We start from the raw sequence: 24,360 nt of genomic DNA on the forward strand, positions 1-24,360 counted from the left end.
CTTTCACTTTCATCAAGAGGCTTTTTAGTTCCTCTTCCCTGTCTGCCATAAGGGTGGTGTCATCTGCATATCTGAGGTTATTGATACTTCTCCCGGCAATCTTGATTCCCACTTGTGCTTCCTCCAGCCCAGCATTTCTCATGATGTACTCTGCATATAAGTTAAATAAGCAGGGTGACAATATACAGCCTTGATATACTCCTTTTCCTATTTGGAACCAGTCTGTTGTTCCATGTCCATTTCTAACTGTTGCTTCCTGACCTGCATACAGGTTTCTCAGGAGGCAGGTCAGGTGGTCTGGTATTCCCATCTCTTTCAGAATTTTCCACAGTTTACTGTGATCCACACAGTCAAAGGCTTTGGCATAGTCAATAAAGCAGAAAGAGATGTTTTTCTGGAACTCTGTTGCTTTTTTGATGATCCAGCAGATGTTGGCAGTTTGATCTCTGGTTCCTCTGCCTTTTCTAAAACCAGCTGGAACATCTGGAAGTTCATGGTTCATGTATTGCTGAAGCCTGGCTTGGAGAATTTTGAGCATTACTTACTAGCGTGTGAGATGAGTGCAGTTGTGTGGTAGTTTGAGCATTCTTTGGCATTGCCTTTATTTGGGATTGGAATGAAAACTGGCCTTTTCTAGTCCTGTGGCCACTGCTGAGTTTTCCAAATTTGCTCACATATTGAGTGCAGCACTTTCACATCATCTTTTAGGATTTGAAATAGCTCAGTTGGAATTCCATCACCTCCACTAGCTTTGTTCGTAGTGATGCTTCCTAAGGCCCACTTGACTTCACATTCCAGGATGTCTGGCTCTAGGTGAGTGATCACACTTTTGTGATTATCTGGGTCATGAAGATCTTTTTTTGTATAATTATTTTATGTATTCTTGTCACCTCTTCTTAATATCTTCTGCTTCTGTTTGGTCCATACCATTTCTGTCCTTTGTTGTACCTATCTTTGCATGAAATGTTCCCTTGGTATCTCTAATTTTCTTGAAGAGATATCTAGTCTTTCTTATTCTATTGTTTTCCTTGATTCCTTTGCATTGATCACTGAGGATGGCTTTCTTGTGTCTCCTTGCTGTTCTTTGGAACTCTGCATTCAAATGGGTATATCTTTCCTTTTTTCCTTTGCTTTTTGCTTCTCTTCTTTTCACAGCTATTTGTAAGGCCTCCTCAGACAGCCATTTTCATTTTTGCGTTTCTGTTTTTTGGGGATGGCCTTGCTCCCTGTCTCCTGTCCAATGTCACGAACCTCCGTCCATAGTTCATCAGGCACTCTGTCTGTCAGATCTAGTCCCTTAAATCTATTTCTCACTTCCACTGTATAATCATAAGGGATTTGATTTAGGACATACCTGAATGGTCTAGTGTTTTCCCCCACTTTCTTCAGTTTAAGTCTGTATTTTGCAATAAGGAGTTCATGATCTGAGCCACACTCAGCTCCTGGTCTTGTTTTTGCTGACTGTATAGAGCTTTTCCATCTTTGGCTGCAAAGAATATAATCAGTCTGATTTTGGTGTTGACCATCTGATTGATGTCCATGTGTAGAGGCTTCTTTTGTGTTGTTGGAAGAGGGTGTTCACTATGACCAGTGCGTTCTCTTGACAAAACTCTATTAGCCTTTGCCCTCCTTCATTCTGTACTCCAAGGCCAAATTTGTCTGTTATTCCAGGTATTTCTTGACTTCCTACCTTTGCATTCTAGTCCCCTATAATGAAAAGGACATCTTTTTTGGGTGTTAGTTCTAAAAGGTCTTGTAAATCTTCATAGAACCGTTCAGCTTCTTCAGCGTTACTTGTTGGGGCATAGACTTGGATTACCGTGATATTGAATGGTTTGCCTTGGAAACGAACAGAGATCATTCTGTCATTTTTGAGATTGCATCCAAGTACTATATTTCTTTTGTTGACTGTGATGGCTATTCCATTTCTTCTAAGGGATTCCTGCCCACAGTAGTAGATATAATGGTCATCTGAGTTAAATTCACCCATTCCAGTCCATTTTAGTTCGCTGATTCCTAAAATGTCGACATTCACTCTCGTCATCTCCTGTGTGACCACTTCCAATTTACCTTGATTCATGGACCTAACATTCGAGGTTCCTATGCAATATTGCTCTTTACAGCATTGGACCTTGCTTCTATCACCAGTCACATCTACAGCTGGGTGTTGTTTTTTGTCTGATCCTAGACATTTGATAATTCTTAGTTTTTTGGTTGTTGACTCAATTTCATTACTGATAATTGGTCTATTCAAGTTTTGTTTTTCTTCCTGATTCAATCTTGGGAAATTGTACATTTCTAGGAATTTTTCTGTTTCTTTTAGATTGTCCATTTTATTCCTGTATAGTTTTTCAGAGTAAACTCTTATGATCCTTTGTATTCTCCTTTTTCATTTCTGATTTTATTCATTTGTAGTGTCTCTCTTTTTTCTTGGTGCATGTAGCTAAAGGTGTGTCAGTTTGGTCTGTCTTTTCAACAAACCAGCTCTTAGTTTCATCAATCTTTTCTATTTGTTTTTTAGTCTTTATTTCATTAATTTTGTTATTTATTCGCTCTTTCTGCTAACTCTGGGTTTTGTTTGTTCTTTTCTTTAGTATCTTTTAGGTGTAAAGTTAGGCTGTGTGGAGTTTTTCTTGTTTCCTGAGTTAGGCTTGTATCATTATAAACTTACGTCTTAGAACTACTTGTGTTGAGTCCTATAAATTTCTGATCATTATGTTTCCTTTTTCATTTGTCTTCAGGTATTTTTTTATTTTCTCTTTGATTTCATCAGTGATTCCATTGGTTGGTTAGTAGCATGTTTAGCTTCCACGTATTTGTGGTGTCTGGGGTTTTTCTCTTTATAGTTGATTTCTAGTCTCATAGCACTGTGTTCAGAAAAGATGTTTGGTATGACTTCAGTCTTTTTTTAATTTATTTTTTTATTGAAGGATAATTGCTTTACAGAATTTTGTTGTTTTCTGTCAAACCTCAACATGAATCAGCCATAGGTATACATATACCCCTGCCTTTTGAACCTCCCTCCCACCTCCCTTCCCATCCTACCCCTCTAGATTGATACAGAGCCCCTGTTTGAGTTTCCTTAGCCATATAGCACATTTCCATTGGCTGTCTATTTTACATACAGTAAGGTAAGTTTCCATGTTACTCTTTCCATACATCTCACCCTCCCCTCCCCTGACCCCATGTCCACAAGTCTATTCTCTATGTCTTTCTCCATTGCTGCCTTGTAAGCAAATTCTTCAGTACCATTTTTCTAGTTTTCATATATATGCATTAGAATGCTATATTTATCTTTCTCTTTCTGACTTACTTCACTCTGTATAAGTTCTAGGTTCATCTACCTCATTAGAACTGACTCAAATTCATTTCCTTTTATGGCTGAGTAATATTCCATTGTGTGCATATACCACCACTTCTTTTATCCATTCATCTGTCAGTGTACATCTAGGTTTCTTCCATGTTCTAGCTATTGTAAATAGGGCTGCAGTGAACAATGGGATACATGTGTCTTTTTCAGTTTTGGTTTCCTCAGGATATATGCCTCCGAGGGGGATTGCTGGGTCATATGCTGCTTTTATTCCTAGTTTTTTTAAGGAATCTCCGTACCATTTTCCATAGTGGCTCTATCAATTTACATTCCCACCTACAGTGCAAGAGCGTACTCTTTTCTCCACACCCTCTCCAGCATTTATTGTTTGTAGACTTTTTCATGATGGCCATTCTGACCAGTGTGAGGTGATATCTCATTGTAGTTTTGATATGCATTTCTCTAATAATGAGCAATGTTGAGCTTCTTTTCATGTGTTTGTTAGACATCTGTATGTCTTCTTTGGAGAAATGCCTTTTTTCCTTCTTTTTGATTGGGTTGGTTGGTTTTCTGGTATTGAGTTGTATGAGCTGCTTGTATATTTTGGCAATTAATCCTTTGTCAGTTGTTTCATTTGCTATTATTTTCTCCATATTCTGAGGATTGTCTGTTCACCTTGCTTATAGGTTCCTTTGCTGTGCAAAAGTTTTTAAGTTTGATGAGGTCCCACTTGTTTACTTTTGTTTTTATTTCTGTTACTCTTGGAGGTGGGTCATAGAGGATTTTGCTTTGATTTATGTCATCGAGTGTTCTGGCTGTGTTTTTCTCTAAGAGTTTTACAGTGTCTGGTCTTACATTTAGGTCTTTAATCCATTTTGAGTTTATCTTTGTGTATGGTGTTAGGAAGTTTTCTAATTTCATTCTTTAACATGTAGCTGTCTAGTTTTCCCATTTATTGAAGAGGCTGTGTTCGCCCCATTGTATGTTCTTGCCTCCTTTGTCAAAAATAAGGTACCCATAGGGGCATGGGTTTATTTCTGGGCTTTCTATTTTGTTCCGTTGGTCTTATATTTCTGTGTTTGTGCCAGTACCATACTGTGTTGATGACTGTAGCTTTGAAGTATAATCTGAAGTCAGGAAGATTGATTCCTCCAGCTCCATTCTTCTTTCTCAAGACCGCATTGACTATTAGGGGTGTTTTGTGTTTCCATATGAATTGTGAAATTATTTGTTCTAGTTCTGTGAAAATGTCTTTGGTAATTTGGTAGGGATCACATTGAATCTGGAGATTGCGTTTTGTAGTATTGTCATTTTCACAATATTGATTCTTCATACCCAGGAATATGGAATCTCTCTGTTTGTGTCGTCTTTGATTTCTTTCATCAGTATCTTATAATTTTCTGTGTACAGCTCTTTTGTCTCCTTAGCTAAGGTTATTCCTTGATATTTAATTATTTTTGTTGCAGTGGTGAATGGGATTGATTCCTTAATTTCTCTTTCTGATTTTTCATTGTTAGTGTATAGAAATGCAAGTGATTTCTGTGTATTGATTTTGTATCCTGCAACTTTGCAAAACTGAGTAATTTTTCTGACTCTATCTTTAGGGTTTTCTATGTACAGTATTATGTCATCTGCAAACAGTGAGAGCTTTACTTCTTTTCCAATCTGGATTCCTTTTGTTTCTATTTCTTCTCTGATTGCTATAGCTAGGAATTCCAGAACTATGTTGAATAATAGTGGTGAAAGTGGACACCCTTGTCTTGTTCCTGATCTTAGGGGGAATGCTTTCAGTTTTCCCCATTGAGAAAAATGTTTGTAGGCTTATCATATATGGCCTTTACTATGTTGAGGTAGGTTCCTTCTATGCCCATTTTTTGAAGTGTTTTAATCATAAATGGATGCTGAGTTTTGTCAAAGGCTTTTTCTGCATCTGTTGAGATTATCATATGGTTTTTATCTTTGAATTTAGTATGGTGTGTTACATTGATTGATTGATTTGCATACATTGAAGAATCCTTGCATTCCTGGAATAAACCCAACTTGATCATGGTGTATGAACTTTTTGATGTGTTGCTGAATTCTGTTTGCTAAAATTTTGTTGAGAATTTTTGCATCTGTGTTAATCAGTGATATTGGCCTGTCATTTTCTTTTTTTGTATTGTCTTTGTCTGGTTTTGGTATCAGGGTGATGGTGGCCTTGTAGAATGAGTTTGGAAGTGTTCCTTCCTCTGAAGTTTTTTGAAAGAGTTTTAAAAGGATAGGCATTAGTTCTTCTCTAAATCTTTGATAGAATTCTCCTGTGAAGCCATCTGGTCCTGGGCTTTTGTTTTTTGGGAGATTTTTGATCATAGCTTCAATTTCAGTGCTTGTAATTGAATTGTTCATGATTTCTATATCTTCCTGGTTCAGTCTTGGAAGATTGAACTTTTCTAAGACTCTGTCCGTTTCTTCCAGATTATGCATTTTATTGCCATATAGTTAGTCTCTTATAGTCCTTTGTATTTCTCTATTGTCTGTTGTAACCTCTCCTTTTTAATTTCTAATTTTGTTGATTTGATTCTTCTCTTTTTTTCTTGATGAGTCTGGCCTAAGGTTTGTCAATTTTGTTTATCTTCTCAAAGAACCAGCTTTTAGTTTTACTGATCTTTACTATTGTTTCTTTCATTTCTTTCCATTTGTTTCTGCTCGGATCTTTATGATTTCTTTCCTTCTGCTAATTTTGGTGGGGGGGGGGGGGTTGTTCTTTTTCCAGTTGTTTTAGGTGTAAAGTTAGGTTATCTATTCAATGTGTTTCTTGTTTCTTGAGGTAGGATTGTATTGCTATAAACTTCCCTCTTAGAACTGCTTTTGCTGCATCCCATAGGTTTTGAGTTGTCATGTTTTCATTGTCATTTGTTTCTAGAAATTTTTTGATTTCCCTTATGATTTCTTCAGTAACCTGTTGGTTATTTAGAAATGTATTGTTTAATCTCCATATCTTTGTGTTTGTTACAGCTTTTTTCTTGTAATTGATACCTAGTCTCATAGCATTGTGGTCGGAGAAGATGCTTGATACGATTTCAATTTTCTTATATTTACTGAGGTTTGATTTGTGACCCAAGATGTGGTCTGTCCTGGAGAATGTTCCATGTGCACTTGAGAAGAAGGTGTATTCCTTTGCATTTGGATGGAATGTCTTCAAGATATCAATGAGATCCATCTCATTTAATGTATCGTTTAAGACTTGTGTTTCCTTATTAATTTTCTGTTTTGATGCTGTGTCCATTGGTGTGACTGGTGTGTTAACGTCTCCTACTATTATTGCGTTCCTGTCAGTTTCTCCTTTTATGTCTGTTAGTGTTTGTCTTATGTATTGAAGTGCTTCTATGTTGGGTGCATAGATGTTTACAATTGTTGTGTCTTCCTCTTGGATTGATCCCTTGATCATTATGTACTGTCCTTCCTTATCTCTTGTTATCTTCTTTATTTTAAGGTCTATAATGTCTGATATGAGGATTGCTACTCCAGCTTTCTGTTGCTTCCCATTTGCATGGAATATATTTTTGTATCCTCTCACTTTCAGTCTATATGTGTGTTTAGGTCTGAAGTGGTTTTTTTGTAGACAGCATATATATGGGTCTTGTTTTTGTATCCATTCAGCCAGTCTGTGTCTTTTGGTTGAACCATTTAATCCATTTACATTTAAAGTAATTATTGATACATATATTCCTATTGTCATTTTCTTAATTGTTTGGGGTTGATTTTGTAGATCTTCCTTGTGTTTGTTGATTATATAAGTCCTTTTAACATTTGTTTTAAAGCTGTTTTGGTGGTGCTGAATTCTCATAACTGTTGCTTGTCTGAAAAGCTTTTTGTTTCTCGATGAATTTTGAATGAGATCCTTGCCGGGTACAGTAATCTTGGTTGTAGATTTTTCCCTTTCAATACTTTAAATACATCCTGCCATTCCCCCTTCTGGCCTGCAGAGTTTGTGCTGAAAGATCAGCTGTTAAACGTATGGGGTTTCCCTTGTGTGTTACTTGTTGCTTTTCCCTCACTGCTTTTAATATTCTTACTTTGTGTTTAGTCTTTTTTTGTGTGTGTGTGTGTGTTTAGTCTTAGTTTGATTAGTATGTGTCTCAGCGTGTTTCTTCTTGGGTTTATCCTGTATGGCACTGTTTTTGCCTCTCAGACTTGATTGACTATTTTGTTTTCCATGTTGGGGAGATTTTCAACTCTTCAAAAATTTTCTCATACCCTTTCTTTTTCTCTTCTTCTGGGACCCCTATAATTCGAATGTTGGTGTGTTTGATATGGTCCCAGAGGTCTCTGAGACTGTCCTTAGTACTTGTCATTCTTTTTACTTTATTCTGCTCTTCAGAAGTTATTTCCACCATTTTATGTTCCTGCTCACTGATTCTTCTTCTTCAGATATTCTGCTATAGATTCCTTCCAGAGTTTTTTTAATTTCAGTAATTGTGTTGTCTCTGTATGTTTATTCTTTAATTCTTCTAGGTGTTTGTTAATTGATTCTTGCATTTTCTCCATTTTGTTCTCACAGTTTTTGATCATCTTTACTATCATTATTCTGAATTCTTTTTGCAGGTAGTTTGCCTGTTTCCTCTTCGTTTATTTGGACCTCTGTGTTTGTAGTTTGTTCCTTCATTTGTGTAGTATTTCTCTGCCTTTTCATTTTTTTCTTTTTTAAACTTATTGTGTTTGAGGTCACCTTTTCCCAGGCTTCAAAGTTGAATTCTTTCTTCCTTTTGGTTTCTACCCTATTAAGGTTGGTCCCTGGTGGCTCAGAGCGTGAAGCGTCTGCCTACAATGCGAGAGACCCGGGTTTGATCCCTGGGTCGGGAAGATCCCCTGGAGAAGGAAATGGCAACCCACTCCAGTACTCTTGCCTGGAAAATCCCATGGACTGAGAAGCCTGGTAGGCTACAGTCCATGGGGTCGGAAAGAGTCAGACACAACTGAGCGACTTCACTTTCACTTTGAAGGTTGGTCCGCTGGTTTGTGTAAACTTTGTATAGGGTGAGATTTGTGCTGAGTTTTTTTGTTTGTTTTTCCTCTTATGGGCAAGGCTGAATGAGGTGATAATCCTGTCTGCTGATGGTTGGGTTTGTATTTTTGTTTGGTTTGTTGTTTAGATGAGGCATCCTGCACAGGGTGCTACTGGTGGTTGGGTGATGCCCAGTCTTGTATTCAAGTGGCTTCCTTTGTGAAACTTCTCACTATTTGATGCTCCCTAGTATTAGTTCTCTGGTAGTCTAGGCTCTTGGAGTCAGTACTCCCACTCCAAAGTCTCAGGGCTTGATCTCTGGTCAGGAACGAAGATTCCACAAGTGGTTTGTTAGGGCATTAAGTGAGGTTAAAACGAATACCCAAAAACGAGATACCAAAGATGAACCCCAGACAAATGGTTGTTATAAAATCAGGCAAATAATAATTAAAATAATGGAATATACATGTACACCCATAAGCAAAGTGAAGACAGTCCAACTAAAATAAAGTACACAGTAGATTGAGCTGGCGAACAAAGGAAATAAAAAATTATATTTGCCAGTTAAGAGCAAGACTAACTAAAGCACATACCAGAAAACAAAACTAAAGCAAGGTGCCAAGTGGGGAATAAAGTAGTGGGAACAAAACTAAAAAATATGTTGAGAGGAAAGAAAAGAAAGAAAGAATAGTTAAATAGAGGTAGATGAAGAAGATTTGTATACATTAAAGATTAACTGCAAGGAGAAAAGAACAGTAGGAAAAGCAAACGAAGGAGTAAATGTAGAAAAATTAATAATAGGTTTAAGAAATTAAAAATTAAAGAGAAAAAAAAAGGAAAACTCCACAAAACTGCAAAAGCCCAACATTTAGGTTTATTACAATAATAAAAAATGTAACTGAGGAAGAAAAAAAAAGCTCAAAAGCTTAATTAGATTTCATAGTGCCAACAACACCGACAACTACAACAGAGGGGTATAAGGACAAAGAACAAAAATCAAAAAGAAATCTATAGAACAAGCCAAAGCATAAGAATAATAAATGTTTTCCTTGAGTGACTGCTGTCAGAGTCCTTTGCCTCGCTGGGAGTCACAGTCCACCTTACCTCCCTAGGATGCCCTCCAACACTGTGTTGATCTCTGGACCTGCTGTGGGGACAGCTCAGATTCTAATCTGGACCTACTCCTGTGTGTTCTTGCCTCCAATGTCCACAGTTATCAGAACTAGTGCATTTTCTTTTGTGGGAGCTCTTACTGTTTTTTTTTTTTTTAATTTTTTTAAATTATTTTTTTAATTATTTTTTTTATTATTTTTTTTTTACTGTTTTTTTATATATTCCATAGACACAGAGCCTGCCTAGTTGATCGTGTGGATGTAATCTGCAGCTTGTACAGCTGGTGGGAAGGTTTCGGGTCTTCTTCCTTAGCCACACTGCGCCTGGGTTTCAACTGTGGTTTTATTTCCTCCTCTGCATGTGTGTCGTCCACTGGGGTTTGCTCGTGGGGCTGCCCTGGAGGACTTGGGTCTGCCCCAGTGAGGGCCAGGTGTGGAGGTGGTGCAGCTGCTTGGGTTGCAGGGGTTCTGGTAGCACCAGGTACTCAGGGGGGTTGACAGCTAGGGTGGTAGGAAGTATAGTGCTCTAGAAGGGTATGGCGACCAGTATTGCCCAGTACACTCCAGTGTTCTTGCCTGGACAACCGCCTTGACAGAGAAGCCTGGCAGGCCACAGTCTGCCAGGTAGCAAAGAGTTGGAAATGACCGAAGCGACCCTGCATGTGTAGACGCAAGATTTTTCTTGCCTGTGGCAGCTCTGCCTCAGTGAGAGTTGAGCATGAAGATAGTGCAGCTGCTTGGCTTGCGGGGACCCTGGCAGTGCAAAGTGGACTGCCCCAGCCACAGGAGTTATGGCCCTATCAGAGTCTCTTTTTGAACCTCTTGTAGCTGGCAATCAGAAGGCCTCTTTGGCCAGTCTTCCTTTGTGGCTCCGCCCAGTCAGGCACTCAAAGGGCTCTCTTGCTTGGGGTGCTTCTCTGCTGTTGGGGGCATCAGGCGCATAGACGGCCCCTGGCTGGAGCCCTGCTCTGTAGACTGCGTGTCGGGCACTTAGAGGGGCACTGTGGGCGAGCTCCTGCTCTGTAGGTCAGCGCGTCAGGCGTTTGGTGGGCCAGTCTCTCTATTGCTCAGCTGCCGATGCTGGCCTCTGGGGAGAGAGAGGCTGTGGCTGGTTCCACCCCTTAGGCATGACTCAGCAGTACTGCCTTGCTTCCATGGCTGCCCAGCTTTCCTCCACAGGCATTTCCCACCACAGTCTCCTCCCTCACATACCCTTGATACTTCTTTCTGCAGTCTCTCTGCAACCCTTGCCCTGGGATTGCTCCATAGTCCCTAAACTACAGCTTCCAGCTGCTGCACCTTCCTGGGGACCTGCGTCGGTATCCAGGGTATGTATAGCTGCGGCAAGGACTGTCTGATTCTCATCCCACTTAGGCTGCCACAGATCAGCTTCTTCACTCTCAGACTTAAATGTTTCTCCTCTGACTCAGACAGTTGCTCCAATGTGGGGATTGGACCCCTGCTTCAGTTCCCCCATCCACCGAGGGCAGGTCCAGTCCTGCTAACACTCCTATTTTTCCCCCTCGTTCCTTCATCCTACCAAGTTTTGCATGGCTGTGTATATTCTTTCCCGCTGGTCAGGTACTCCTGTCCGCTCTCAGCTGGTGTTCCGCATGCACTTCTGTGTCTGAAGGTGTATTCCTGATGTATCCGTGGAGAGAGATGTTCTCCACCGTCCACCTACTCCTCCACTCTCTTGTTCTCAACAGCTGATTTCAGTCTTAAGAAGATTTATAGTGACTTGCTTTGTCACCCAGCTTATGATCTGTCCTTGAGATATTCCTTGTGCACTTGAGAAGAATGTGTATTCTGCTTTTGAATAACAGGGACAGCAGAGGTTGAGAAGGTTGGATGGCGTCACCTGCTCAATGCTGCAGTGCATGGGGTCACAACGAGTTGCGCACAACTGGGCCACTGAACTGAACTGATGGACAGAATAGTTTTTTTCTTATTTGGGAGTTACATAAAGTATTTTTTAATCAAGGCATATTTGCGTGAGAATATTGTCGTGTTTTCTGCTGTGTATCAGTGTGAGTCAGCCATGGGTATGCGTAGTCCCCGTCCTCTTGAGCCTCCCTCCCACCTCCCACTGCACCCCACCCCCCAGGTTGTCACGGAGCACAGACTTGAACTCCCTGAGGCACACCGCAGAGTCCCACTGGCTGGCTGTTTTACATGCGGTAATGTGTGTGTTTCCATGCTGCTTTCTTTACTCGTCCCACCCTCTCCTTTCCCTTTTCCTGCCGTGTCCTTAAGTCTGTTCTCCACGTCTGCTTCTCCATCGCTGCCATGCAGATAGGTTCATCAGTACAATCTTTCTAGATTCTGTATGTATATATATGTATTAATACCCAAGATTTGGTTTTCTCTTTCTGACTTTAGTATGTATAGTGGGCTCGAGGTTCATCCACCTTATTAGAATTGACTCAGATGCATTCATTTTTATGACTGAATAATATTCCATTGTATATATATATAGTACAACTTTTTTTTTTATCCATCTGTCAATGGACATGTAGCTTGCTTCCATGTCTTGGCTAATGTAAATAGTGCTGCAATGAACATTGGGTTACATGTGTCTTTTTCTATTATGGTCTTCTCGTGATAAATGCCCAGTACTGGCATGATGTATTGTTTTAAGGCCAGTGTTTCCTTATTGATTTTCTGTCTGGATGATCCATCCATTGGTGTAAGTGGAGTGTTAAAGTTCCCTAGTATTATTATGTTACTGTCAGTTGATCTCTGTTAATATTTGTGTTATGTATGTATGTGCTCCTATGTTAGGTGCATATATATTTACAATTATTATATTTTTTTCTTTTGTCTCTTTTGGCTGTATCATGCAGCTTGTGGGACCCCTACCAGGGACTGAACTTGGGCTTCAGCAGTGAAAACCCCACGAACTAACCACTGGAGAACCAAGGAATTCCCTATATCTTTTTTGATCGATCATTTTATCATTATGTAATTTCCTTCTTTGTCTCTTGCTACAGTCTTTGTTATAAAGTCTGATTTCTCTGATATAAGTATTGCTACCCCAACTTTCTTTTTGTTTTCATTTGTGTCGAATACTTTTTCCATTCTCTCACTTTCAGTCTTTTTGTATCTTTCATCCTGAAGTGGGTCTCTTGTGGACAGCATTTTTATGGGTCTTATTTTTTTCATCCATTCAGCTATTCTTTGTCTTTAATTAAAGTGTTTAGTCTATTTACATTGAAAGCAATTCTTGATAAATTTGCACTTATTGCAGTTTTGTTAATTGTTTTGAGGTTTTTGTAGTTGTATTCTTCTTTTGCTCTCTTATGAGTTGTTGACCGTCCTTAGTGTTCAGTGTCAGTTTTTTTGATATGTATGTGTGTGTATGCTCAGTCATGTTCAACTCTTTGTGACCTTATGTATGGTAGCCCACCAGGCTCTTCTGTCCATGGGACTTTCCAGGAAAGAAATGGAGTGGATTGCTATTTGCATCTCTACGGGATCTTCGTGATCCAAGGATTGAACCTGTGTCTCCTGAGTCTCCTGCAGTGGCAGGCAGATTCTTTACCACTGAGCCACCTGAGAAGCCCTTTTTTGGTATATGTATGTTTTATAGATTTTTTTGGTTTTTGGCTACTATGAAGTTTATATAAAGCACCTTTATATGTGTGTGCTTATTTTAAGTTGATGATTTTAAGTTCAAATGCATTCTAATAACCCTGAATTTTTACTTCTTCCCTCATTTTTTTTTTTTTTTTTCCTTTTGACTGTGCTGGGTCTTCGTTGCTGCTTGCAGGCTTTCTCTCATTGTGGCAAGAGGGGGCTACTCTAGATTATGGCATGTAGGCCTCTCATTGTGGTAGCTTCTTATTTTGCAGAGCACGGGCTCTAGGTGCGTGAGCTTCAGTAATGGTGGTGCCTGGGTGCAGTAGTTGTGGTGTGCTGGCTTTGTTGCTCCATGGCTTGTGGGATCTTCAAGGACCAGGGATTGAACCTGTGTCCCCTCCTTTGACAGGTGGATCTTAACTACTGGACCACCAGGGAAGTCCCTTGTTTAATGTTTTTGACGTCATATTTTACATTTTTTGTTTTGTATTTCTCTTGATTACTTACTGTTGATATAGATGATTTTACTACCTTTGTCATTTAACATTCCTACTAGCTTTATAAGTGGTTGATCTGTTACCTTTACTGTATATTTGCCTTTACTGGTGAAATTTTTTATTTCATAATTTTCATTTTTCTAGTTTTAATCTTTTCTTTTTTTGCTTAAATACTTTCAAATTTTACTGTAAAGCTAGTTTACTTGTGCTGAATTCTTCTAGCTTTTATTTGTAAAATGAACTCGTCATCAAATCTGAATGCCTTGCTGGATAGAGTATTTTTGGCTGTAGGTTTTTTCCCTTTGATCACTTAAAATATATCATACCACTCCCTTTTGAACTGCAAAGCTTTTGTTAAGAAGTGATCTAGTAGTCTTTTGGGAGTTTCCTTGTAGGTAACTGATTGTTTTTCCTTTTAAATTGCTTGGAAGATTGTTTTTCTTTTAGTTTTGCCTTTTTCATTATATTTTGTTTCAGTGTGGATGTTTTTGGGATAATCAGTTTTGTGACCTGGATGTCTTTTGTTTTCACCCAGGTTAGGGAAGTTTAGGCAGGTTAGGGCTTCCCAGCGGAGGAGGCAATGGCACCCCACTCCAGTACTCTTGCCTGGAAAATCCCATGGATGGAGGAGCCTGGTAGGCTGCAGTCCATGGGGTCGCGAAGAGTTGGACATGACTGAGCAACTTCACTTTCACTTTTCACTTCCATGCATTGGAGAAGGAAATGGCAAACCCACTCCAGTCTTGTCTGGAGAATCCCAGGGACGGGGGAGCCCGGTGGGCTGCTGTCTGTGGGGTCACACAGAGTTGGACACGACTGAAGCAACTTAGCAGCAGCAGCAGCAGGGCTTCCCAGATGGTGCTAGTGGTAAAGAACCCACCTGCCACTGCAGGAAATATAAGAGACTTGAGTTTGATCCCTGGGTTGGGAAGATCTGCTGGAGGAGGGCATGGCCATGCACTCCAGTATGCTTGCCTGGAGAATCCACGGATAGAGGAGCCTGGCGGGCTACAGTCCTTAGGGTCACACAGAGTCAGACACGACTGATAAGACTTAGCACACATGCACAGGAAAGTTTTCAGTGATTATTTCTTCAGATAAGTCCTGTGTCCTTTTTTCTCTTCTTTTCCTGGAACTTCCATAATGTGAATTTTCGTGTGCTTGATGTTGTTTCCAAAGTCTTTCTTTTTTTTTTTTGTTTCTTTGACCATACCTTACAGCATATAGGATCTTAGTACTTTGACCAGGAATCAGACCCATGTCCCCTGAAGTGGAAGCTCAGAATCTTGACCACTGGACTATGAAGGAAAATCCTGAGATGAAGATTGTTTTTTTCCTTTTTCTGTTCAGCTTGTGTGATTTCCACTACTCAGTCATCCAGTTTGCTGATTCTTTTCTCTCTGCCATCTTATTTACTTCTAGTGTAGTTTTAATTTCAGCTTTTGTATTCTTCAGCTTTGTTTGGTTCTTCTTTATATTTTCTAAATCTTTAGTAAACTATTCACTGTGTTCTTTCTTCCCCCAAGTTCACTGAGCATCCTTTTGAGCATTATCTTGAACTCTGTCAGATAAATTGCTTGTCTCCAATTTAGTTTTTCTTCTGGGATTTTTATTTTGTTCTTTCAGTTGAAACCTCTGTCCTCTCATTTTGCCTAATTATCTGTTTCTATTTCTGTGTATTAGATAGGCCCATTGTATTTCCTGATGTTGGATAAGTGGCCTAATATAGTAGTTATCTTGGTGAGTCAGTAAGTACGTTCCTCTCAGGTTGGTAGAATTGTATCATCTTGGGGTATCCCTTGTGTGAACTACATGGGGCCTGTTGATGTAGTTGAGGTTGACTGCTGTGGCAGTCTGGTACATGGGGCCAGCTTGCAGGCTTTTCATAGTACAGAGGCTTCCAGCTGTTTGTGGCTGGGGTCAGGTCATGGTATGGCTGGTTGTGCAGTGAAGGAATCCTGGGTCTGGTTCTTGCCTGCTGGCAGGTAAGACCAGGTCCTAAGGCAGCTGGTTGTTGGTGCTTGGAGGAGTCCTGCTGTCTTGATATTTTCAGTGGCATGTCTTTTCATGTCTCTTGCTCACTTTCTGTTTGGATTATTATTTTCTTCACTGTTATGTTTTGAGACTTATTTACATACTTTAGGTACTAGTCCTTTGTCGGATATGCCATTGGCAAATATTTTCTCCCAACATGTAGTTGTCTTTTTCTTCTCTTAAGAGTCTTTTGCAGAGTAAAGGTTTTTAACTTTGATGAGGTTAGATTTATCAGTGTTTTTCTTTTATGGCCTTTGCTTTTGGTATCATTTTAAAAAACTCTTAACTTAGCCCCAGGTCCTAATGATCACCTCCTGTGTGTTTTCTCTGAAGTTTTATAATCTTACATTTTTACATTTAATTTCAGGATCCATTGTGTTGTCACATTATTGACTGGGGGATTTTTGCAGAAACTAACTCCTGTGGCTGGATATTTGTTATATAAGTGAATATTGAACATTTCAGTTCAATACTTTCAAGTAACAAAAGATAAATTAATATGTTTCTTGTCAATGATATGTGAATTTTTGTAAGAGGTATGTGATTTAACTTGAAGTTCATTTTCGTGCTTGTGAATGTCCACTTGCTCTAGCACTATTTAAAAAACTGTCTCTGTTGAATTCCTATTTGTGTGTGTCTAATCTGTGTTATCTATTCTCTTTCATTGGTACGTGTGTCTATCTCTCTGTAAATATCATACTGTTTGCTTATTGTAGCTATATAGTAAGTTTTTACATCAGGTTGAATGATGTTTCCCCCTTCAATTCTTCTTTTTCAAAATTATTTTAGCTCTTCTAGGTCTTTTGCCTTTTTATGTGAATTTTATAGTAAGGTTGTCTTTATCTCCAAAATACCTTGTTGGAATTTTGATAGGAATTGCATTGGGCTTACATATCAGTTTGGAAAGAACTGACATCTTGACTGTGTTGAGTCTTCTGATCCATAGACACAGTATATTGCTACATTTATTTAGTTCTTTGGTTTCCTTCATCAGCATTTTGTATTGGATTGGCCTACAAGTTTATTTGAACTTTTTGGCCAACTCAGTAATTATTAGGATACAGATCCTCAGCAAAATTTGTTATACTTATGTCTAAATGTTTAATTTTCTTTTAATTAAGAGCAGTTTTAAGTGTATTGTGTTAAAGTTCAACTTCTGCCCATTCATTATTAGTGTATAACAGTATGTTTTTCTTTTTTGGTATGTGTTGGTCTTATATCCTGTAATCTTGCTCAGTTCAGTTCAGTTACTCAGTCCTGTCCGACTCTTTGCGACCCCTTGGACTGCAGCACGCCAACTCTATCACCAACTCCCAGAGCTTGCTCAAATTCATGTCCACTGAGTCGGTGATGGCATCCAACCATCTCATTCTCTGTTGTCCCCTTCTCCTCCTGCCTCCGATCTTTCCCAGCATCAGGGTCTTTTGCAGTGACTTAGCTCTTTGCATCAGGTGGCCAAAGTATTGGAGTTTCAGCTTCAACATCAGTCCTTCCAATGAACACTCAGGACTGATCTCCTTTAGGATGGACTGGTTGGATCTCCTTGCTGTCCCAAGTGACTCTCAAGAGTCTTCTCCAACACCACAATTTAAAAGCATCAATTCTTCGGCGCTCAGCGTTCTTTATAGTCCAACTCAGAGCCATACCTGACTACTGGAAAAACCATAGCTTTGACTAGATGGACCTTTATTGGCAAAGTAATGTCCCTGCTTTGTCTAGGTTGGTTATAGCTTTTCTTCCAGGGAGCAAGTGTCTTTTAATTTCGTGGCTGCAGTCACCATCTGCAGTGATTCTGGAGCCCAAGAAAATAAACTCTATCACTGTTTCCATTGTTTGCCTATCTATTTGCCATGAAGTGATGGGACTGGATGCCATGACCTTAGTTTTTTGAATGTTGAGTTTTAAGCCAGCTTTTTCGTTCTCCTCTTTCACTTTCGTTAAGAGGCTCTTTAGTTCTTCTTCACTTTGTGCCGTAACGGTAGTGTCATCTGCATGTCTGAGGTTATTGATATTTCTCCCAGCAGTCTTGATTCCAGCTCGTGCTTCATCCGGTCTGGCATTTCACATGATGTACTCTGTATATACATCTTTTGAGGTTTTGAGGTATATACCAGGAGATTTTTTACATGGAAAATTATATCATCTTTCAGTTAGGGACTCTCTTATTTCTTACTTTCCAAAGTATGTACCTTTCTTTTTCTTTCTTACATTATCTCTATCTCTAAAACTTCCAGGAACATGTTTAATAGTAATGGTGAAAGTGAAACTTCTTTGTATTGTCTTGATCTTAAATGGGAAGCATTCAGTCTTTCACCATTAAATATAAGTTTTAGGTCTTTTACTGGTGCTTATTATCAGATTGAGGAAGTTTCCCTCTGTTGCTAGTTTGCTGAAAGTGTTAATCATAAATGAGTTCAATCAAAGAAGCAGAATTACTTGGAGAGTAATATTCCATTGTACCACATTTTCTCTATCCATTCATCTGTTGATGGACATTTAGGTTGCTTCCATGTCTTGACTATTGTAAACATTGGTGCAGTGAACATTGGGGTGCATGTATCATTTCAGATCATGTTTTTCTCTGGCTCTATGCCCAGAAATTGGATTGCAGGGTCATATGGTAGCTCTATTTTTAGTTTTTTAAGGAACCTCCCTTCTTTTCTGAACTGATTTACGTTCCTACCAGTAGTGTAGGAGGGTTCCCTTTAGGAGGGAACTATTCTTAAGTGTCTGTAGTAGATCAGACATATCTATGAGTTTTGCATATGCTGATTAATTTGCTTATGACAATAAGCCTATGAAGTTGATGGTATTATTCCCATCAAATATAAAATTTTTACAAATATAGTACTAAGGCCCTGAGTTGTTAAGTTTTGCCCCATATACATGTGTAATGATCCAAGTTAGATATTTAAGCCTAACATTTCTTGTCCCAAGCAACTCATGGTCTAATAACAGGGATAGGTACGTGAATAAATGAGTTACAAAACAGTTTAGTAAGTTACAAAACCATTAAATATGAGCAGTATTGCAATGAAAGATGTTCAGCTTTTTGAGAGGAAACATGTTAAAGAGCAAAATAAGTATTATGATCCTATTATTTTACTCACTGATTCAGAAAACCTATGTTCAGTTTCTACATTGTCTTAGGCACTCTTCTAGGCATTTAGGATACTTCAGTCAACAAAAGAGTGTTCCTTTTTTTTTTTAATGCAGCTTACAATCTATCATATAGAATAGAATGTAAAAGAGATGGAATTAAATGAGGCAGCTTGGGCTCCAGAAACGCTTGAATAGAAAGCCACAATGGTAGGTATATTGATCCATAATAAATATGTAATAGTTGGGAGACAGTTCTCCACGTCTCCTTTGTATTTCTGTACATCTTTTGAGCAGAGGCACTGGCTTCTTTGCTCTGGACTGTCTTTACAAGAACTTTTTTTTTTTTTGAAGAGAACAGCCTTGGGAGATAGAGCATTCAGTATCTGTGTGAAGCAGAAGGCAGATTTGTTTATTGTCCAGAATAATAAAGATAATGTCTTTTGGGACAAAGGTTAGGTAGATTTGCTTGATATGAGATTTGGGTTCCCTCAGTTCAGGGTACTCCAGCTGTGGTTCGGAGCCATTGCACGTGCAGTATCCCCCAGGCCCCTCTCTACATTGCCCTGTGGGAGTTGGACAAGAGGAACCATTAATCCTGAAGCTCATTCTGCTAGAGTAGCATGGTGCTTTGCCTCTGACTGGAGTCTTGTGTCTTCTGCTAGCATCCGTAAGATGGTGGCAGGTAACTTGTTAGCTTACAGCTAGGCCAAGTTCTTGATAATAGGTAATAATTTATTTTTGTTTTAATTTGAGAAGACTTAGTTTTTTAACTTATAGTTCTTATTTTGTCCTAGGTTTCAGCTTCTGTTTCTTGGTGTAATGCATTTAATTATCAGAAGAGTTGAGGAGGTTTATACTAGGTTGTTCTCAAAGCCCTTTTTATGGAATGTGTGGACAGTAGTCATTTTGAGCTCCTAAGTCACATACAAAAATATCATTCGGGAGCTGTCTTGTCTCAGGGCATGTTTTTATGTACAGGCTCATATATGAGAGCTCTTGCTCAAATTACTCACTTTGTGTTCTGTTCTCTCATGTTGCACTGCCATTTCCTCTAGTTGGAAATGGCTAGAGCCATGTTTTCAAACCCAGATGTTTAGAAATTTAGAAAAAAGTTTTTAATACTTTTTTCTTAGCATTTTAATGAATTTTAGTTACCATCATGTTAATTTGAATACTTTATTTCTGAACTCTTAATTTGCAGCTCATTAAGATTACCACAGAAGCTGACAGCCAAAGGAAAGATTTCTAAAAATTTTATCTGTTTACCACAGTTAGCATTTTTTTAAGACATTTTTGGGGACAGATTTGGATAAGGGAAAACAGTAACTATGAAGCAGCGAGCCAGTGGAAAGAGACAGTTACAATCCAGTAAAGGTTGTTATCAAGTGGCACAAATTAAATCCATCTTGAAGACATTGCACATTAATTTGGTGGCGAACTTGATATTCTTTTCGAAGGCTTACAGTTTTAATTTGCTACCAATTTGAAGAGACAGATCAATACATTTGTCTGTTTATGTAGGCTGTAGTATAGACCTGGGTTCATATAAGACCTGGGAAGATTCCCCTGGAGAGGGTAACGGCTACCCATTCCAGTATTCTGGCCTGGAGAATTCCATGGTCTGTATAGTCCTTTGGGTCATAAAGAGTCAAACACGACTGGGCAAGTTTCACTTCACTATTATAGTATGTAGTGGATCTGATAGAAAATTAAACTTGATAAAAAATAGAATGAATCATATCACATATCCAGTGTGAAGGAAATGTTTTAAAACTGGCTGAAATAGACAGTAGGGCAACTAAATAAATTATAAAGTCAGTGAGAAAAAGAAAAAAACAAAACTGAAAATCAGATGTGGAAAGTTGATTATACATAAAGTATAATGTAATTTGTGAAAATACTTTGCTGAATTTCTGCAGGTTGTTTTATAAAAGTTTATTCTAATAAGAACCATATCCCCCTTTTCCCACCTTCCCCACACACAGAATTTTTAACCACATGTTCATCCATTATATAGCCATCTTAACCAGTTATAAACAAGGACAAAGAAAACAGTTTGGCTTCAAGATCTTGCTTTTCACACTGAACACAAGAAAACTGTAGTAGAGAAATCTGTCCCTTGTGACAGTATACAGAGAGCATAGTCAAACTTAATTTTGAAATCTCATCAGCCTGATTTCTTAGCTAATTACCACTGTTTGTCATATATTCAGCTTCTTTTCATTACAGCTTCTGAATAAACATGAAGCTTTTTTGGTCCATTTTTGGTAAAGATGATTCGTTCCTAAAGAAACATGTTTCTGTTTTTCAAAGGAGTAATTTATTCTACTTTTGAAGTATTATAACTGTTCTGCTATTGATGGACAGTGAGGCTGATTTTATTTTTTTCCTGTCACATTTCATCATTGTGAAATGAATTTTAAGGATTTTAGCATTTCTGAAATTGAGATGTGTTTAAAAATAGGTGGAATCTTATAAAACACTGTTTGCCACCCAGTTTAAAATTGAAAACTGTATTACCCACCTCCAGTCTTCTTTAAGTCTTTTTCTAGTGGCTTTATTTTTCCTTATACCGTTTTGTGTATTGTCACGTATTGTATATTGTCTTTTGTTAAGCTAACTAGAGTCAGGAATCTTTTTTATTTTACCATTGTATCCCTAGCTCCTATAACACCACCTGAAATGGAGTAAGCAGGTAGTATATTTGGTGAATGAATGAATGAAGGGAATATTTGAGTGTTTATTTTGGTTCCAGATAATGTGCTAAGCCCTTTATATCCTTGAGTCACTTAATTCTTAACAGTAACCACATGAGGTAGGCAGGTACTCTAATGAGGAAACTAGGGCTAAGGAGGGGTTAATTTGCCCAGTGTCATTCAAATTAGAGCTTGAATCTACCTCAGGTCAGTTGCTAGACTCTTAACAGTGTTACACTTTTCTAAGCATTAAATTGTTTGATTTATTTAGTTCTTTCTTTTTAAACAGGAAGAAGAGAATTTATCCAAAGATTAAAACTTGAAGCAACCTTGAATGTGCATGATGGCTGTGTAAGTAATAGTTAATTCTCAACTGTGGAGAACTGTAATACTAAGTATTCAGATGTTTGAGGAAATGCCCCAATGCTTCCAGAAGAGGTTGGACTAACTGTAATAAAATGGGAGAATTGTTTTACATTAAAACATATTTTGAATTTAGGAAAATATATGGGAGATTTTTTGAAGAATGATGATCAAAAGGCCTTCATCTCTTTCACTGTTGGTGCTGCTTTTGTGAGGGGTCACTAGTGATCTTCATGTCTCCAAATCTGTTAGTCACTTTTCAGAAATTTTTTGTCTTAAGTATTTATTTATTTGGCTGTGTTGGATCTTAGTTGCAGCATGTGAGTCTTGCTGCTCTGTGGCATATGGGATCTTAGTTCCCCACCAGGGAGTGAACCCACGTCTCCCTCATTGCAAGGCAGACCCCCAACCACTGAACTTCTAGGAAAGTTCCAAACTTTCCAGAAACTTTTAGACATTCATTGAATACATTTTCCCTTTTGAAGTACTTTTCTCTTGGTTTCTGGTAACACCACACTCTCTTGGTTTTCTTTCTATCTCAGTGACTCCCTGCATCTTCTCTGTCTTCTTCCCTGACTTCTCTACTTCTCCACCTTCAACTGTTAGACATACCAACACTCTATCTTGGCTTCTCCCACCCTCCCACTTTTCTAAGTGATTCTGTTCAGTCCCATGGCTAGAACACATAACTTCTAATTTTCTACTTCTTCCCAGAACTCAATTTATATATAAAATTATGTACTAAACATTCTGAATTGCATGTCTAGTAGCACCCTGAAATTAATCAGATAAAAATAAAGTCCTTTAAAATTTTTGTTATGAAAACTTGAGTCCTGCTTCTTATATACTCAGCACTTGGATTTAGCAGTTAAGATTTTGGCACATTTTTTAGTTCATGTTTTTTCCTTGCTGAATTATTTTAAAGCAAATCTCAGATATATCATTTCACTTTTATATGTAACCTAAAAGTAATGGGCATTTTTGTTTTTTTTTAAGCAGCTTCAGATACCTGAAATTTATTAGCTAATGTTCTGTAAATCTGAATCCGTGAAAATTGTGACTACTCTGGTTCCATTAGTGCTATACAATTATCATAACAGGATCTCCATTTCATTGCTGGTTATTGATGGGTCATTCATTCTCATGTGCTAGAGTAATGGACATTTTTCCTACATAATCAAAATGGCATTTTATAATTTAATGACTGACAATATATTTTTGATACCATCTAATATACAGTCCAAAATAAAATTTTCCCCATTGTTTAAAAATATTTTTTTTATGGTTGTTTGTTCAAAAGAGGATCCAAGTGACATCCATACTTTGATGGCTGTACCTCTTAAATCCCTATTAATGTAGAATAATCTTCCCCTTTTTTGTCCCTGCCATTGACTTGTTTTAGAAATGGAGTCAATTTTCCTAAACATTGTCCCTCATACGAAATACTGGTTTATTTCCTTGTGATGTCATTTACCTGGTTTCTATATCCTTTGTGTTGGGCTTCCCTGGTGGCACAGTGGTAAAGTGGTAAAGAATATGTCTGCTAATACAGACGACATGGGTTCCATCCCTGATCTGGGAGGATTCTACATGCCACAGAGCAACTAAGCCTGTGTGCTGTGACTACTAAGCTGCTATTTTTTTTTTTTTTCCTATCTTTGATTGTGGAATAATGTATAAATACAGTTTAGAAATGTATTATTTATTTTAAAACTCAAAACCATTCTTGAGGGGAATGAATCAAAATGATATATGCTTTTGGCAAACTGATGGGAGAAAAAGTGGAAACAGTGTCATATTTCACTTTCTTGGGCTCCAAAATCACTGTGGATGGTGACTGCAGCCACAAAATTAAAAAGACGCTTGCTCCTTGGAAGAAGAGCTGTGACAGACCTGGACAGTGTATTATCAAGCAGAGATGTCACTTTGCCAACAAAGGTCCATCTAGTCAAATCTATGGTTTTTCCAGTAGTTATGTATGGATGTGAGAGTTGGACCATAAAGAAGGCTGAGCACCAAAGAAATGATGCTTTCAAACTGTGAGGCTGGAGAAGACTCTTGAGAGTCCCTTGGACTGCAAGGAGATCAAACCAGTCAATCCTAAAGGAAATCATTCCTAAATATTCATTGGAAGGACTGATACTAAAGCTGAAGCTCCAATTCTTTGGCCATCTGATGCGAAGAACTGACTCATTTGGAAAATATCCTGATGCTGGGAATGACTGAGGGAAGAGGAGAAGGGGCAAAAGAGGAAGAGATAGTTGAATGGTGTCATTGACTCAATGGGCATGAGTTTGAGCAAACTCAGGGAGATAGCAAAAGACAGGAAAGCCTGGCATGCTGCAGTTCATGAGGCTACAAAGACCTGGACACAATTTAGCGACTGAACAACAATGGTTCAAAATGGAATATAACAAAAAGCAACAGACATATCCTGCACTCCCTTATTTCTTTCTTACCCTCTTAAGCAAACTTTTTTAATCGAGTTTTATTTCAGATCGTCTGGTAATTTCTTTCATCTCTGTGATACTCTTATCTTTCTTGACTTGCAGAGGTTGAGCATTGTCCATTAATTTCTTGCTATTACAGAAGAGAAATTAACTAATTTATAAGACATAGGCTTCCCCCAAATTTTGTTACTGTTCTCAGTCTCTCTAGTTGTCACTTTAATTGTAAATTA

General features: G+C 38.4%; 1 protein-coding gene and 1 long non-coding RNA gene across 15 annotated transcripts in view; both read left to right on the forward strand.

The window, feature by feature from the left end:
- The window catches only part of DCAF6 (DDB1 and CUL4 associated factor 6), a 179,492-nt gene that overhangs the window by 15,800 nt on the left and 139,332 nt on the right, over positions 1-24,360 (forward strand). For 13 of the 14 annotated variants that reach the window (XM_043876209.1, XM_043876211.1, XM_043876213.1 and 10 more), the window contains exon 2: positions 21,607-21,668. The exons of the other annotated variant lie outside the window; for it this stretch is intronic. In XM_043876209.1, coding sequence (XP_043732144.1) covers positions 21,607-21,668 — 62 coding nt within the window. The remainder of the gene's footprint in view (positions 1-21,606; positions 21,669-24,360) is intronic. 14 annotated transcript variants of the gene reach the window in all.
- Positions 8,173-16,768, forward strand: LOC122676675. The gene is made up of 3 exons (XR_006335626.1): positions 8,173-8,662; positions 15,231-15,233; positions 16,757-16,768. It is a non-coding gene; the product is annotated as an uncharacterized LOC122676675 (long non-coding RNA).

The sequence above is a fragment of the Cervus elaphus genome, chromosome 20 (assembly GCF_910594005.1).
Source record: "Cervus elaphus chromosome 20, mCerEla1.1, whole genome shotgun sequence".
In the NCBI taxonomy this organism is placed as follows: domain Eukaryota; kingdom Metazoa; phylum Chordata; class Mammalia; order Artiodactyla; family Cervidae; genus Cervus; species Cervus elaphus.